The sequence below is a fragment of the Gracilinanus agilis genome, chromosome 6 (assembly GCF_016433145.1).
Source record: "Gracilinanus agilis isolate LMUSP501 chromosome 6, AgileGrace, whole genome shotgun sequence".
Lineage (NCBI taxonomy): Eukaryota > Metazoa > Chordata > Mammalia > Didelphimorphia > Didelphidae > Gracilinanus > Gracilinanus agilis.
Window position 1 is genome coordinate 148,581,604 of NC_058135.1, and position 16,455 is coordinate 148,598,058.

The following is a 16,455-nucleotide window of genomic DNA, read 5'->3' on the forward strand; positions in this document are numbered from 1 at the left end:
ATGTATAAATTATATTATCAAGTGACTATTAATATTTTAGATCAGAATCATATGTGCTTGTGTAATTTTGAGATTAAGGTAATTTAGCTACCTTGCCCTCTTTACTGAGTCATGCATGTGCTTCATGGTGCTTTAGTTAAAGACAAACTGAAAGCAAAATTGTTTCTAGAGAGATTCCCATAGGAGGATCATCCAAGGTACAAAATATGCTGACCCAAATTTTTTAAATCGCCAACTCAATCCATATTCTCATTATTCTTAATCTTGACATTGAATGTCTTTACTTGCAACTAATGAAGATTAGTTTTTAAAATATAGTCCACTGTGAATTAATCAAAGGCTGATTATTTAGTTTTTATAAGATTGAGGCCTTTGGTCCACTGTAGTGCAAACACTGGACTTAGAATCAAGAGATAGGGATGCGAATTCTAGCTCAATCAGCATGTGATTCTTTGAGCTTCAATTTCATCATTGGTAAAAAATAAATAAATAAGAACCCTTGCATCATGAGGTGTGATATGGGAAACAATGAGCAAGATTTAGTGTCAGGCAAATCTGTCTGGGTTCAAGTTTTACCTCTTACACATCCTAGTTTTGTGGCCATGGACAAACTATTTCACTTTACCCCAGTTAACTACCTCTAAAATTGCAAAAAAATGTTGATTTGCAAGGACAGAAAGAGCTACTATTGTAGAAGATAATTATGCCATTGAAATCACAGATCTGAACAAAAAGCCAACAAGTAAATAATATCTACTCAGAAAGCCTTGAGTAAATCTTAAAGCATCATAAAAATGTGTTATTATTCTTGTCTTAATCAATAGACATTTTATTAATTGTACACTCTGCACCAAGCACTGTGCTCGGGATACAAAGACAAAAATTAAAGTCCCTATCTCCTTCCCTTAAGGAGTCTACATTCTTTCAGAGGAAATAGCATATACCTCTTTGCTTTTATGAGTATATTAAAATAAGCATATATGACATGTATGTAACACAAACAAAAGGTGATTAGAAGAGGGTAACTCAAACTCTAAAGTGTAGAGCAAGTACTGATCTCCTTGGTAGAGGGCATTTACTCATTGGACATTCACTGTTAATGGAATCACAAGGTCAGGAAAAAATGGAGCAAATTGGGGCATTGGGAAAATGAGAAAAATCAGTAACTTGGGAAATCAGGAAAGATTTCATATAGAAGATAAAGCTTAAGCTGAACTTTGAAGGAAACAATGGATTCTAAGAGATGGAGATGAGAAGAGATTACATTCCAGGCACTGTGGACAGCCCACAAAAAACAAGGGGACTAGACACCACTTAAGAAGAATAGCAAGAAAGTCAGTCTGATTAGAGCAAAAATTGTGTGGAGGAAATTAATGTTCAGAAGGAGAAGTTTGCATTTGACCTTAGACCTAACATGGAATCATAGGCATTTATTGATCAGAGAAGTAACATGGCTAAAGCTTTGCTATATAAGAATAACTTTAGCATCTCTATGTAAAGAATGCATTTGTGAAGAGAAAAACAAGACAAAGACCAATTAGGAAGTTATTTTATACTTCAAGAAGGAGGTGATGAAGATTAAAACTAGGGTGGTAGTTATGTGAATGCAGTAAAGAGGAATGTAAGAGATTTTGAATAAATACAATTAGTAAGATTTGCCAGTTAGATATGAAAATTGAGAAAGAGTGAAGTGTTGAAGATGATTTCAAGGCTGTGATCCTCAATAACTGTAGGAATAGTGATACTCTCTAAAAAAATAACAAAATTCATGAGGGATGGTTTTGAGAGGAAAATAATGAGGACACTTTTGGACAAGCTGAGGTTGAGATGCCTACAGGGCATCTAGTAAGAAATGTCCAATAGGCAGCTAAAGTATGATACTGAAGGTCAGAAGAGACAGTAGGGATTGCAATATAGATCCTTGAATATCAGCTGCAAAGAGACTGCTGCTTTGGACATTTCTACCAGAAAGGAGAGAGGATAATGAAAAGGAAAAAATATTTAAATGTAAATTTAGTTATTTTCCAACTCTATTGAAAGATTTTATAGATAAAGTGAAAATCAATGTCTAAAGTGATTTGATTTTTGCTACCAATTTCATTTATCCATAATTTGTTAGTATGAAATTGGCCACAACAAATGAAAATATCAATATTATGGAGATATGCTTGCTAGATAAGAAGATAGATATACCTGATGGGTCCTCTTTTATAAATGGATTCAGTCAGAAAAAATGAGATGTAAGGAATCAAATGAAAAGGATCATCATCTCTAGAGGTATGAAACTTTCAAGTAAAATTGAAGTTGACCAATTCTAATCAGTATAATGGTAAAGTAGCATTTATTTCATCCAAAAAGTCAACTGCTATCTTCCTATCAGGGGTGCTAAGTAACTTATAGCTGGCTTATGATTCATTCAGAATGATAATATAGATGAAAAAGTTTTCAGTAAATTTTATTCTGATTCTAATACTTCAAAGACAGAGGAGTTCAAAAATAGAAAGCAATACATGTAATACATGTGTGTGGGAGCAAGTAGACAAGATGACTAATATGGTACTAGACAGAGCATTTTAGTCAAACAAGTACTCATCCAATTTTGTGGCAGTTGAGTCTGTGAAAGATGACACTGCTGGAGAAGAGCAATCCATCCTAAAAAGTCCTATCAGTGTATATAACAGACATAATGCTAGACAAATGAATGGAGGATAACAGAAGTGACATAGCAAGAAAGAAACAGAGATCCAAAAAGGCAGATTGAATCAGTGGGCAGAGCAGTGGTACCATGTATATTCTAGTGCAACTTAGATGTGGTGACTATTAGGAGTCAAACATTCAAACAGGCAGAAAACATCCAAAAGCTCTCACAGCAGCTAGCCAGGGCTCAGCCACAAATGCTATGCTTCAGGTACAGGGCCCCCCAATCACTAGGAAAAGAGGCAACTACAAGACATAATGAGAAGCAAAGTGTATTGGAGAGAAAGCCAGTCCGAGTCAAGGAGTTCTGCCTTGGAAACATGCTGCCTGGGTGACTCTTCAAATCACGTAACTTCTAACTTGTATGCTTTTTGGGGTTTTCTTGGCAAAGACACTGGAGTTGTTTGTCCCCAGACAAATCTCTAAGATAACTTGTTGAAAAGGTAGCAATCTGCCTTGACTGGGGTTGTTTCCTCACTGGGAATTTCCTATACTTGTAGGCCAAGGAGAAAGAGATGAGATTGCAATACTGGATTTACAATGAAGAACTTAGTCTTAGACTAGACAGGAGCCACTTACTAGAAATAGTACAAGATCAGAGCAGGACTAGGAAAAAAATGTTCCTGGATGCTGACCCATGACCCAAGGTGTCTGATATCTTTCCTGCTTAGAAACAAAGTCGATCTGAGAAACTGGAGACAGAGCTAAATGGGCACATGAAAGTCAAATGACCTATAGCTGGAAGAACATGGGGCAAGGTACTTGAGTATCTATTTCAACATTCAAAGGAAATTTGAATATTCCCATTTAATCTCAAATACTATTACCAAGGGCAACTCCAAAATATATTTTGATGGATTGACATTTTTACCTTTCCAAGAACCCTTCTTTCTCTTTCATTGATCAAACAAACACATCTCCTGCAGTAGCAGTATTAGGGAGTGGACAGGTCTGAGAATGACAACTCTTATTTGTGTTCTAAACTTCAAGTTCAGTTAAATTCAACAATACTTATGAAGGCATGCTAGGGAAATGGCTCTGGACTGGCACTGAAGACACAAAGGCAATAATAATGGTGTTGGTGGTAGTAAAAGTATCCAAAGAATGATTTGAATTCAAGTTTTTCTGACCTTCAATAGAGAGGCTCTAGCCACTATGCTGCTTAGCCATCAGGAAGGAAAATAGTTCCTAACCTTTAAGAGTTTAAGTTCTACTCAGAGTATAACTACACACTAACAGATAAACAAACACAGGATAATCTGAGGAGGGAAGGAGCATTGCTAACTGAGGTGAATCAGGGAAGATTTATGGAGAAAATGACTTCTGAACTGAATCTCACAAGAAAACAAGAATTCTAAAAGATATAAATAACAAGGAGCAAGAGACATTCCAGACAGTGGAGATAGCTTATGAGGGGAGATGTGTCAACTAAGTAATACAGTTTGTAAAGGACAGTAATGTGAAATAAGACTGGAAAGGTAGATTGGAGCAAGACAGAAAGAAGTCAAGAAATGGCCATCTTCTCCCCCTATGGTACTGGCAGTTTAAGCTTAAGGTGTCGTCATAGAAGATCAAGATTAGTGAAGGTAGTTCCCAGACTGTCCATTATACTCATCTGAGTATCCCTTATTCCCTTAATACAGATGACAGCAGAAGTAAAACTCAGAATTTTTACGTTCCCACAAGAACTTCACTAGTGGGAGAAAGGGGAGAATGCCAAAGAGTAAATATAGAATGTAGCAATGCTCATGAAGCCAAACAGTCCTGCCCTAGTGCTTAACTGCCCATCTGAAAAGAGGGTTCATATTTCTTCAAAACTTTTATATTCTAAAAAAAATTACCAAAAGAAATATTAAGGAAAGTTCTCAATCTCAGTTAAGATCCAAGAAGACAGAGTTCCAAAGTTGGATGTCCAAGATGATGAAAGGCATCAAGTTTATGTCAAATGAAGCTCTTTTGAAGGAAATTGGAATGTTGAACCCAATGTAAAGAAGACTTAGGAATACTATGCTAGATTATTTTAAATTGTTGAAGGTATTTCATATGGACAGCTTATTTGGCTGGACTCTAGAGAGCAAATTGAGGAGCCCTGGGTATGAATTCTAGAGAGGTAGATTTTGGTTTGATATATAGTATAAAATTCCTAACAATTAAAGTTTTATAAAAGCACTGGGAAATAATTTATTATTCCTCACTAGAGGTCTTCAAGGGAAGAATAGATGATGAATTAACTGGGAATGGCACAGAGAAAATTCTTGCTTAGATATGGGTTAGACTAGATGAGTGAATAAAAAAAAATTACTTCCCTGTTCCCTTCTGAGATTCCATGAAAGAATAATAATAGTGACTCATTTAAATTCCTACAAAAAGCCTAGAAACCAGAAGACTACTTTGTGAGGGTAGAAGGACAGGAAGGTAGGAGGACTGGAATGATGGCTTTTCTGAGTACAAGTAACCTTTTGTCCTTTCTTTTCCTATTCAAGGCCTGGACGGGTGGCATCAGCCACCAGATCACTGAATCCACTTGTAGTTGGCATTATAGTGGTGGCTGGAGTGGTGATCCTGGCAGTGACCATTGGTCTCCTTGTCTACTTTTTGGGCTTTGGTGAGTGCTAGCTGGTGTTATTACTACAGATTTAAAAAAATGTTATTGATTTTCTAATAAATCACAAACAGTACAGTAAAACATGAAGATGGAATTTTATTTATAGCATTTCCCCATTTCTGCATTTCCCCATCAATGCCATTTTCTCTCTTGCTTCTTACAGATTTTGCAATGTATTGATTCTTATTATAAGTTTGCATTCTCATACTGAAGAAAAGGAAACTTTTTAAAGATGCTGTTTTTCTGAGATTAAAGTTTTTCCCCTTGCATTTCACCTGAGCTCAAAACTTTCAATACTAGGTTTAATTAGTCCAAGGGTTGAACTTCAGAGTGTCAGGGAAATATATTCTGCTTCAGAGTAAAGGGAATGATTATTGTCATTGATATAAGATCTTTGGGGATTATTATTATTGTTTTAATATTAACTTTAGATTCTCAAATAGTCAACATTTGCTTGGAGTTTATACACTAATTCATTGGATGTAAATTAACTAATAAGAAAGAATACTGGGATTTGAGAGTCCTTATATTATGATCTCGTAAACTAGATCATTAATTAGGTTTTTTCTGGATCCAAAGCCTCCAAATCTAATAATAATCATATAACAACAGCAGCTAGCATTTATATAGCAGTTTGAGTTTTAAGTGCTTGACATATGCTATCTCATTTGATCCTCAAAACAACACTATGAGATAGATGATACTATCCCAATTTTATAGATTAGGAAACTGAGGCCGAGTTAGTAAGGGCCACTGACTCAGAAACTGTTCAATGGTTTGATAGACTGAAGCATCAGAGGAAGACTGGACCCTTGTTTCCTCAAGGCAATACAGGTAGACTACAAGCTCTGGCAGGTTCTATCAAGCTAGAAAGTCATCAAATAGGTGCAACAATGCACTGAATGGCTACCTACCAAGAGCATTAATTTAACTAAATTTGGAGAGGCTTAAAACTGGTTGATGATAAGGTTATAAATTATTTAACCAGAGTAACTCTTGAAAACAGTCTACCAAACCATTGAACAGTTTCTGAGTCAGTGGAGGAATTAGACATACTCAAAACATGATGAAAATATTAAACAAGGGTTCTCAAAAAACAGTTCAGTGAACAGCAGCTTTGATCCAGCAGAGATGCCTTCCTTAACTTTCTCTCTGGCTCCACATGTCCTATTCATCTATATACTTCTAGTGTTGGAATGTGAATCTCTTAGAAGCATAGGTAAAAATATATTAAGAAGAGGTGCATTGGTGGAAGGCAGTCTTCTGAAGAATGTAATAAAAAACTTATTTGAATTCTCCCTAAGAGACCAATGAGTTATGCTGATGAAGACAATTTCTTCTGATAAACTTGGGAAGATAAGGCTTTTGATCTCTTGCATATATATGTATATATAGGTGAATCTGGTATTTGGGGGATGGCTGATAGAGCAATCATTTTCACTAAAATATTTGACTAGATAACCTTCCCAGCTCTTAAATTGTATGATTCAATGTCAGAAGATTTATGTTCTAGTCTATTCAAAGTAATGAATAGTTAAATGACATTCAGGGTCCCTCTCTAAAACTGTTATCTTCTTTGATCAGATGAATATAAATCCACATTGCTAAGCCTTTGGGATGAACAGGGCAATATTTTCAGAGCACTTTGAATTTCCTCTACATAAACATACTAAAACATATATTGTAGCCAAGTCATTTGTCTTGCTAAACTAACTTAAAAATTTTAACAGATCCCAATCTGTGTTGGAGGCAACTGATAGAGCAGTGAAAGGATTAGACCTGGAACCAGGAAGACTTGAGTTCGAACACAGGATCAGACATTTACTAGCTCCATGACCCTTAAAAAGTTACTTAATCTGCATTCCTCAGTTTCCTTAACTGTAAAATGAGTATCATGGTAGCACCACCCTTTCAGGGTTGTTATAAGGATCAAATAAGGTACTTATTATAAGGCACTTAGTACATTCCCTGGGACATAATTGGTATTTGCCATATTTATTCACTTCCTTCCTTTTTAAATAATGAATTGAGGGAAAATAATTTTATCAAATCTTGCAATAGTTTAAAAATTCTATTTTGTTCAATGTTTTTTTCTAATACTCCCTTTTTGGGGTCTAGGCTTTGGATTTCATGAGTGTAGGGAATTCTCATTGTAGAAGCTCCTTCTCACAATGCAGACTGGTTCTGTTTCTATAATCTACAGTCTTTGAGACTCTGGTACTGATTATATAAGGAGATGATAACTAAGATACTTCAGATATTTATGAAACTTGAAGGACCTAAGGTACCTAAAGTACTTAGGATATTTAAGGTACTGAAAATTCTTAAGAACTTTGTCAATATTGGGGCAGAGAATAGATGCATACAGAGTCAGAGAGCAGAGAATAAGTTAAATACAATGGGATAACAAAAAAAACAAAGGGCAAGAAAGAGGAATACACTGGAAAAAGCAAAAAAGGAGAAAATTATCTCACATGAAGAGGCAATAATAATCAAAATAGTGAAAGGAAAAGGGAGAGTGACAGGCAATACTTGAACTTACTGTCTTGGAATTGGCACAAAATGGGAATAATATCCATACTGAGTTAGGAATAGAAATCTATATTACCCTACAGGGAAGTAAGAAAAGAGAAAAGGAAAAGATGAAGATAGCAAAAGGGAGAGTGAATTTGGGGAGGAGATAGTCAGTACTGGTACTGAAACATGAAATGATTTGCCAGTATGTGTTAAAGACAGGACTCAAACACAGATTTTTTTGACTCCAAAGAAAATGTCTGATTATTTGTTATGCTATGCTGGAATAAAAGTTATTATATTCATTATTAATTTGTATTCCTATCCACTCATTAATTAAATGTTTCTTCTCTTTACAGAACGGAAACCATACATTTACCAAAGTGACCTTCACATAAGGAATGTGGAATACACAAATCAGTTGGAATCACCAACTTCACAAGAATATAGATCTTTAAGTAGAACTATTGAGAATTTGGTGAGTTTGTATTTAACCCTATTCCCTTTCCTTTACTGAAAATGCTATTTAAAATAAATAAAACTCTATTTTCTCTCCTTCCTGCCTCTGAATCTCCTGGAAAAAAAAGAAAAGAAAAATTCCCTGTAACAAATAAGCATAGTGAAACAAAATTAATTCCCTCATTGGCTATGGTTATTATATATATAATTTCACAAAAGTATTTAAAGTTATGATGATTTTAGGTTTTATAATAATAGTCTGAATATTTTTTCTGCTCTTGGATCAGCCAAAGGCATATTTCTCTCTGCTTTCATTTAATGTCCACTAGTTCAAAACTATTCAGATAAGAAGAGTCATTTCATAGAATCACAGAATTTCATAGGTGGAAGGACCTTCAGAAGCTATCTAGTCCAACTCATTCTAAGCAAAAATCCTCTCTAAAACATACATGACAAGCAGTCATTCACCCTTTGTTTGAAGATCTCCAAAAACTCCAAAAGAATCCCATTTTACCATAAGAGACCACTCATTGTTAGGAAATTTTTCCTTATTTTGAGAAAAAAATCTACTTCATTTCAACTTCCATCCATTTTACTTAGTTCTCTTGAGTCAATTAAAACAAGCCTACTTTAAAAGCTAATGTGTTATACTGGATAAATTATTGCATTTAGAGTCAGGAAAGGCCTAGAGAGGTTAAATGACTTACTACTTCTATGCTCCTGAGCAAATTATTTAACCTCTCTAGGCCTCAGTTTCCTCATTTGTAAATTTAGGAGATTGGACTCAATGAATTCTAAGTTCCTTTCAAGCACGAAATCAATGATATTTGCTCTTGTTCAGTTGTTTCAGTCATATCCAACTCTTTGTGACCCCATCTGGGATTTTCATGGCAAAGATACTGAAATGGTTGCCATTTCCTTCTCCAATTAATTTTACAGATGAGAAAAATGAGGCAAACAGGGTTAAGAGACTTACTGAGGGTCACAGCTAGTAAGTGTCTGAGGTTGGTGAACTCATTTCTGCTTAACTCCAGGTCCAGAACTCTATCCACTGTGCCACCTAGCTGCCCTAAAAAATCAGTAAAACCATGATATAAAAATCTATGATACCATCATAATCCCTACTCTACATAATAAACTCTTAAAATACTCTAAGACCTCCATTCTACCCTCCCTGAACCCCCATCCCATCTTCTTTTCTCTAAACTGAACTTTATCAGTTCCTTCAGCTGATCCTCATACTATAAGGTCTGGATGCCCTAACCAATTTCATTGCCTTCCTCAAGATACTCTCCAATTGGCCTGCTCCCTTCCTAAAATGTGAGGCTAAGAACAATATGTGCTCTAACAAATTAGGGTACAAAAATACTATTGCCTTCCTCATTCTGAATATAATATCTCTAAACAAAAAGTTTTTTGGCTACCATGTGGACACATACTGAGTTATAATTCAATAAAAACTGCAGAACCTTTTCAGATGAATCATCTGCCCTATCTTATTCCTGTCAAGATGATTTTTAAAAACCCAAGTGTAGGATTTTTAATTTATCACTATTAAAATTCATCTTATTAGATGTGTCCCATTACTCCAGCCTGTCAAGATGTCCCTTCTTTCTTGATTGTCAAAAAATGCTTTAGCTATCCCTGCCAACTCTGTGTGACCTACAAATCCATTAAAAATGCTTTGAATGCCTTCAGCTAAACTTAACAAAATGTTTTTCGGTATAAAGCCAACAACGGATTCTCAGGGCACTCCATTAGAGATATCCTCGTTGACAACAGGCCCTTAATGAATACTTTTTAGGGGCAGTCATTCAATCAGTTATGAATATACCTCTTTGCATTATCATCTAACTCCGCACCTCATTATGTCATCCACAAATACAATATGAGAGATTTTAAGGGTTTTATGTAATATTAATGCTTTTTTAAACAGCTGTCATTTCCTAAAACAAATACCATACCATTATACCAAAAGTATACATTTTGGATATGTTTTATTTTATATTATTGAGGTCATTGTCCTCTCATTTCTCATTTTGCTCTTACTTAGTATATATGGTAGGTCATAAATTTTCTCTGAATTCTTTTAATATTTTATTGATGGGTTTTATTTGTTTTACATTGTCTCTTCCTAATGATAACTTTCCAACTCCCAAAGAATTTATTTTTAGTAAAAAATAAATATAGTCAAGAAAAAATTGTTGTATCTGAAAAAGTATACTTCATTCCATACCTGTAGACCAATGCCTTTCTGCCAAAAGTCAAGAGGAATTTTTCAGAGTGAAAGTGGAATGAAATGTCATTAGAGGTAGCAGATTAGAGCCTCTGTGGAAAGTCAGGGATGGTCATTTGTCAGGTATATATCTCAGTGAGGATTTTTTTCCAAGTACAAACCCTTTTCATCTCTGTAAATAAGCAATTCATTTAAACAAGTATTTATTAAATATTTATGTAGCCATTTTGTTCAAAGGTACTATGCTAGCTACTAGAATCCCTACAAAACAGTTCCTTCCCTCAAAAAGCTTACATTCAACTAGAATATATGTTATGTAAATAGATAAGTGCAAAGAAGCTAATTTGAGTAATAAAAGAGTAATAACAACTGAGAAGAGCAGGAAAGGCTTTATGTAGAAAGTAGAACTTAAAGGAAACTGGGTATTCTAAAAGTTGTAGGTGAGGAAGGCTGAACTGTAGTGAAAGGAAATCCTTTATAATTAGGCTAGACAGGCAAGTTGGAGCCAAGTTTTGAATTTCAAACAGAAAAGTTTACATTTGAGCCTAAAGGCATTAAGAAGTCATTTTAATTTATTGAGTTAGGCAATAATATGATCAGTTCTACCCTTAAGAAAAATCATTCTGACAGCTGTATGGAATATGGATTGGAAAGAGGAGAAAGTGGAAACAATATGAGCATATTACAATAATTTGGGTGAAAGATGATGAGGCTCTAGAACTAGAATTGTGGTCGTTTTAGTTGATGGAAGGGAACTATGAAAGATTTAGGAATAAAATATATAAGACATGGCAACTCTTTGGATATGATCATTTTTTTGTAGAAAAAATTAAGTCAAATTACACTTGAGTAATGTTACCTTCTCTCTGACACCCATTATCTTTAGTCTATCCTCTCTATGGAATTGTTCCTACCCCTTCTTTGATCTTTGTATTTTTCCCAATACAGCTTTCAAAAGAAAATCTTTTTTTTTTGCATGTATTTGCCATAGCATTCATTGCTAGGTTCATCTCATTCCTATCTCTAACTTGTTATGCTATTCTAACAGGACTGTACCTTTCATTTGTATTCATTCACCATTATCTGTCTTTGATTTCCTTTTCTGTATATTTCTTTTTTTTAAAAAATTCTCAACTTCCATCTTAAAATCAATACTAAGTATTGGTTCCAAGGCAGAAGAGTGATAAGAGCTAGGCAGTAGGGGTTAAGTGACCTGCCCAGGGTCACACAGCTAAGAAGTGTCTGAGGTAACATGTGAAATTAGGACCTCCCATCTCCAGGCCTGGCTCTAAATCCACTGAGCCACTCAGCTGCCTCATCTATGTATTTCTTTTGAAAAATCGAGTGAGTTCCTTGTGAATCTGCATCACAGTATTTAGAGAGCCATGCCGAGCTTTTCTTCAATCTTGAAATTATTTATCTTCTTTCTTGAAAATTTCCCATCTCTCCTGCATTGACTTTCTTTATAGGATTTTATGCTATCCAAATCTCTGAATGCTTTTAAATTTGTTCATCTGAAATGGGTTCACATCAGACAGTGCTTGACTTTCTTCTCTATTATGAATTCTATGGTAGAGGATGTGTTTTCTCCTCTAAAGTTTCCAAGATTTCTACTTCAGCAACTACTTCCTCCTAATTAGAAAGAATAAGGTCCTCCCTGATAGCAATTTTCTTCATCACTTCCACCAGCTTTTGAAAAATGAATATATTCTAATATGCCCATGGAACGATGATCCCATGAGTATAGAGAACTTTAATGCTGCAAATCACAGCCTACTGCCCACCTGATGTGACTCTTCCCCTTTTCTTTTCGTGGCTCTGCTTTTGGAAATTTAACTTACCATATAGAGATCTCCCTTTTGTTCTTTTGACAGTGCCTGGATATTAATAGAGTACAAAGTTGTAAACTAGTCAAATGACTCTTCTATCTCCTTTCAGTTGTATGAATCTCTGAAAACAACTGTTTTATAGCTTCCCCTGTATAATTCCCCTTTTGTAATGTGTTGAGGATGCTTTAAACTCACTATGCTCACACATTTGTTTATACTGAAAAATAATTAAATTTATTAAATTTCTCCTTTTTTCCCTTCCTTTACCTATGCCCCTTATCATAGTGACTCCCTATCAAAACCTAATCTCCCTTATTTTTCATATATACATATATACATTTATTAACATGCATCTTCTACCCTAGAGGTGTATAGCAGAACTTAAGGATATATGTGAAACCAGGAGGTAGCAGAGGCCAGAACTCATCTTTGCTAAGCTAATAATGGATCAATTTGGAAAGTTCTCCATTTGGGAAAAGTGAAATATTGATAGTGGGTACCAGATAAATACTTTTGATTTATAGAGAAGGCTGGTCCTTTCATTAAATTTATCTGTTGTTCTGTATAGCAATATGAGAATGGTATAACCACATTAGATGAAACATGGAAGAGAGATTACAGGACAAAAAGATAAAAGAGAACTTAGAGGTCATCTGGTCTACCTGCCTCACAAACACACACATATTACATGAGGAAAGAGTCTCTGAAAGATAAAGTAACTCCCTCAAAGTCTTCCAGGTAATAAATAGCAGAGATGGGATTTTTAGTCCTCTGTCTATAAATTCAGTACTTTATTCACTGTGCTTTGTAGATAAAATGACTAGGAGAGGGGAATAAAATTCAGAGATGCCACACCTGGAGCAATCTCTATTCCCACTCTATTCAGTCACTCAGCAGAGTGGCCGTATCTTTGGCTACACTATCGTTTAATTTTTTCAGATCATGAATTCTGAAATTCCCCTTTGACCACATTATGCTGTCCATTCCCTTTCTCCAATTCCTAATGCTTACAAAATTATTCTCATTATTCTCATTATTATTATTCTCATTATGACTTGTTTCCATGTTCTGGTTTTATTTTCTCCCTATCCATACTGGATCCTGGGTTAATGATGTCATTGGTTTGCTAAATGCCTATAAGGAATGGCTTTCCATTCCCTGCCTTAATATCCTAAACATTTATCACTATTTCAGCCCCTGTCATACCGTTTATTTTTGTTACTTGTCTCTTTTCTTTCTTCAAGGTCCCCATGACCAAATAAAATGAGATATTTGTTAAGCATCTGCAAACCTTAAGACACCATTTTCCATCCTAAACGTTAGATGTCGTTTCAATCACTAGATACAGTGATCATTCCTCATTTGCTATGTTTCTTTATTTCTCCATAATATTTGAAAACATTTGTCTATTCCATTCTTGATATTTCCATGGCTCTTTTTTCAGGCTTCTCTCCTCTTCATTCTCTGTACAGTTCAGTCAAATTGGATTATTCATCATTCTCTGAATATAGCATGCATTTTACTGCATCCATGTTTTCACTCATACCATTCTTTACATCTAGAATGCATTCCTCAGCCACTGTCTCCACCTATTTAAACCTTACCCACTTTTCAAGACGTAGAGGAAATGCTTTCTTCTCTTCGATACTTTTCTTGGTTCTCTCAAATAAAAGTTATCCTTCCCTCCTGGGAAATCTTCTGGCACTTTATATCTCATGTACATATATTTTCATTTGTATTTTTGCTACTTGTGTACATATGTAAGTAGATGAATGATAGTTTCCAAACTGAAAGTATATCCACCTCCCAGGAAATCAGGGATGCCTGTGTGCTCAATTTCATCACTTTCTATCCAAATTAAGTTTCTCATTAATAAGAGCAATTTGACTTCCATGTGCCACAATCTCCACTTGGAACTTGCTTGAAGGTTAGAGTTCTTTTTCTTTGTCTCTAAATTTTCAGTTATTCAGTCTGAAATTAACTAGCAATGGGAATAGCTAGTTATAGCTCTGATTTCATGAGATATTGAATTTGAGCTATAATTCTTAACGCAATCAATGGATGTCCCAAAGTTGACCTTCCTAACATAGCAAGGGGTAATGTTTATTTTAAGAGAATAATAATGGTAGTTAGCATTTATATAGCAGGGGAAGATGTGTTAAGCACTTTACATACCATATCTTATTCAATCTTTTCAATGTCAATAAGGACTTATTAAGTGCCTACTATTATTAAGTGCCAGACACTGTGCCCTATGAAGTAGGTACAATTATTGTACCCATTTATCAGTGAAAAAATTGAGGTTGGGAGAAGTCAAATGACTTGCTTAGGGTCACACAATGAATAAGTATCTGAGAGAGGATTCATATCAGGTCTTTTTGACTCCCGGTCAAGCCAGTGTTTAATCCAGCTGCCCATAAATGTCGTTCTAAGAACAGAATAATCCAGATACTAAGAAGCTTTTACAATCATCCAAACAAAGAAGTATTATAAAGCTTAGGTGTCCCAATGGCTAAGTGGATAGTCAAGTTACTGATAGAAGGCAAATCAAAATGGTGTGTGCTGAAAAGAAAACTCAAACATATTATGCAGAGTCAGAATGTAACTATTTATCATTACAAGATTCCAGAAATAGACTCCATCCCAAAGAGCTAAATCAGTTCCTGTCAGAACATACAATAATACATGGACAAGTGATTCATCTAACAAGTTTGGCCCTTTAGGTTCCAGGTTACAAAGTGTAAAAGTCCAAGTTGAAAAGGTGATTTAAACAGACAATCCATGCAAACAGCCCATGCACTGAAAGGACAATAATAAAAAATGAATTCATATTGAAAATAAAGTGCTCCCAGAATTTGGAAGGAATTTAGTCAGTCTTTTAGATTACAGGAGAATATTTCATATGCTTTGTTGAGCATTCTTAAAACTGAACTATGCCAATGGTTCAAGTATGTCTAATAACATTTACAAAATACTTTTAAAGCACAAAAATAGACTAATAGAATTTCCCTCTTTCTGAGTCAATCAATAAGCATTCATTAAGTGCCTACATTGTGCCAGATACTGTCTTAGGTGTTGAAGATATGAAGCAAGACAAAACACATTCCCTGCCTTCAAGGAGCTCACAATCTAGTGGAGAAGACAACATGCAAACAACTATATAAAAACAAGATACATACCGAATAAATTGGGAGTGAGCTAAGAGGGAGAACACTAAGATTAAGAGAAAAGGCTTTTTGAAGAAAGTGGGATCTTTCAAAATAAATTAATAATATCAGTATCCGTGTTTGCAAATAGCCATGTCAAACCAAGGACAAGCTCTTACTATGTAGAATGAGAAATGACAGGTAATATTCATACTTGGATTCAAATGAACTATAGAAAGACTCCCAAAAGAGTCCTGGATAACACTAATAAATATTTATGAATGTACTGTTGAACTCTTGTCATTATTCCTGCAACATGTCTTATGATGTCCCAAAGCAAATTAGAAAACATGGGGAAGAGAACACAGTGATTTTGCAAGTTTTCATTTAAAATGGCACCTCATTTATTGTTCAAATGTAACTAGTGAAAGAATGGAGTTTTCTGCCTACTAAGTAGAGGTCTCTTAGTGTGGAGTTAGGTTTGGATCAGTGATGACCCAAACAGTGGTTCTGGCCTAGTTTGTAGGCCCAGGGGTCAGCCACGCCAGTCCTCTGTAAGTTTAACAAAAATCTGACTGTTATTCAAATAAACGATGTTTACTTTATAAATAGCAGGATGGGTAGAGGACCAGGTAAAAGGAGTTCCCTAAAACTATCAGGTTCTAGCTCCTCCCATGCAGATACTGGTCTACAAGGACCTACTTGGTCCCAACACCATTTGGCTACTCTATTTACTCTCTCTATCTGCCTAAACCCTTCTGGCTAACTAAAATCTGACTAGTTGGTCCACAAAATGAGAATAAAGTTCAGATTATAAGGTTTTAGTTAGAAGCCAACAGGCTTAAGCCAAGAGTGGTTTGGCTCAGAGTATGGCAGACAGATTCTCTCCAGGCAACTTCTGTCATGCAGATGAAATCTCCAGAAACTGGGTCACAGCACTAAGATGAGATCAGGATGAGGGTCGGGATC

General features: G+C 35.2%; 1 protein-coding gene across 1 annotated transcript in view; it reads left to right on the forward strand.

Annotated features, from left to right (window-relative positions):
• Positions 1–4,614: 4,614 nt before the first annotated feature.
• LOC123252383 (transmembrane protease serine 11D-like) overlaps positions 4,615–16,455 on the forward strand; it is a 41,313-nt gene continuing 29,472 nt past the window's right edge. The window contains exons 1-3 of the mRNA XM_044681720.1: positions 4,615–4,682; positions 5,181–5,302; positions 8,176–8,294. Of these exons, the coding sequence (XP_044537655.1) occupies positions 4,615–4,682; positions 5,181–5,302; positions 8,176–8,294 (309 nt within the window). The remainder of the gene's footprint in view (positions 4,683–5,180; positions 5,303–8,175; positions 8,295–16,455) is intronic.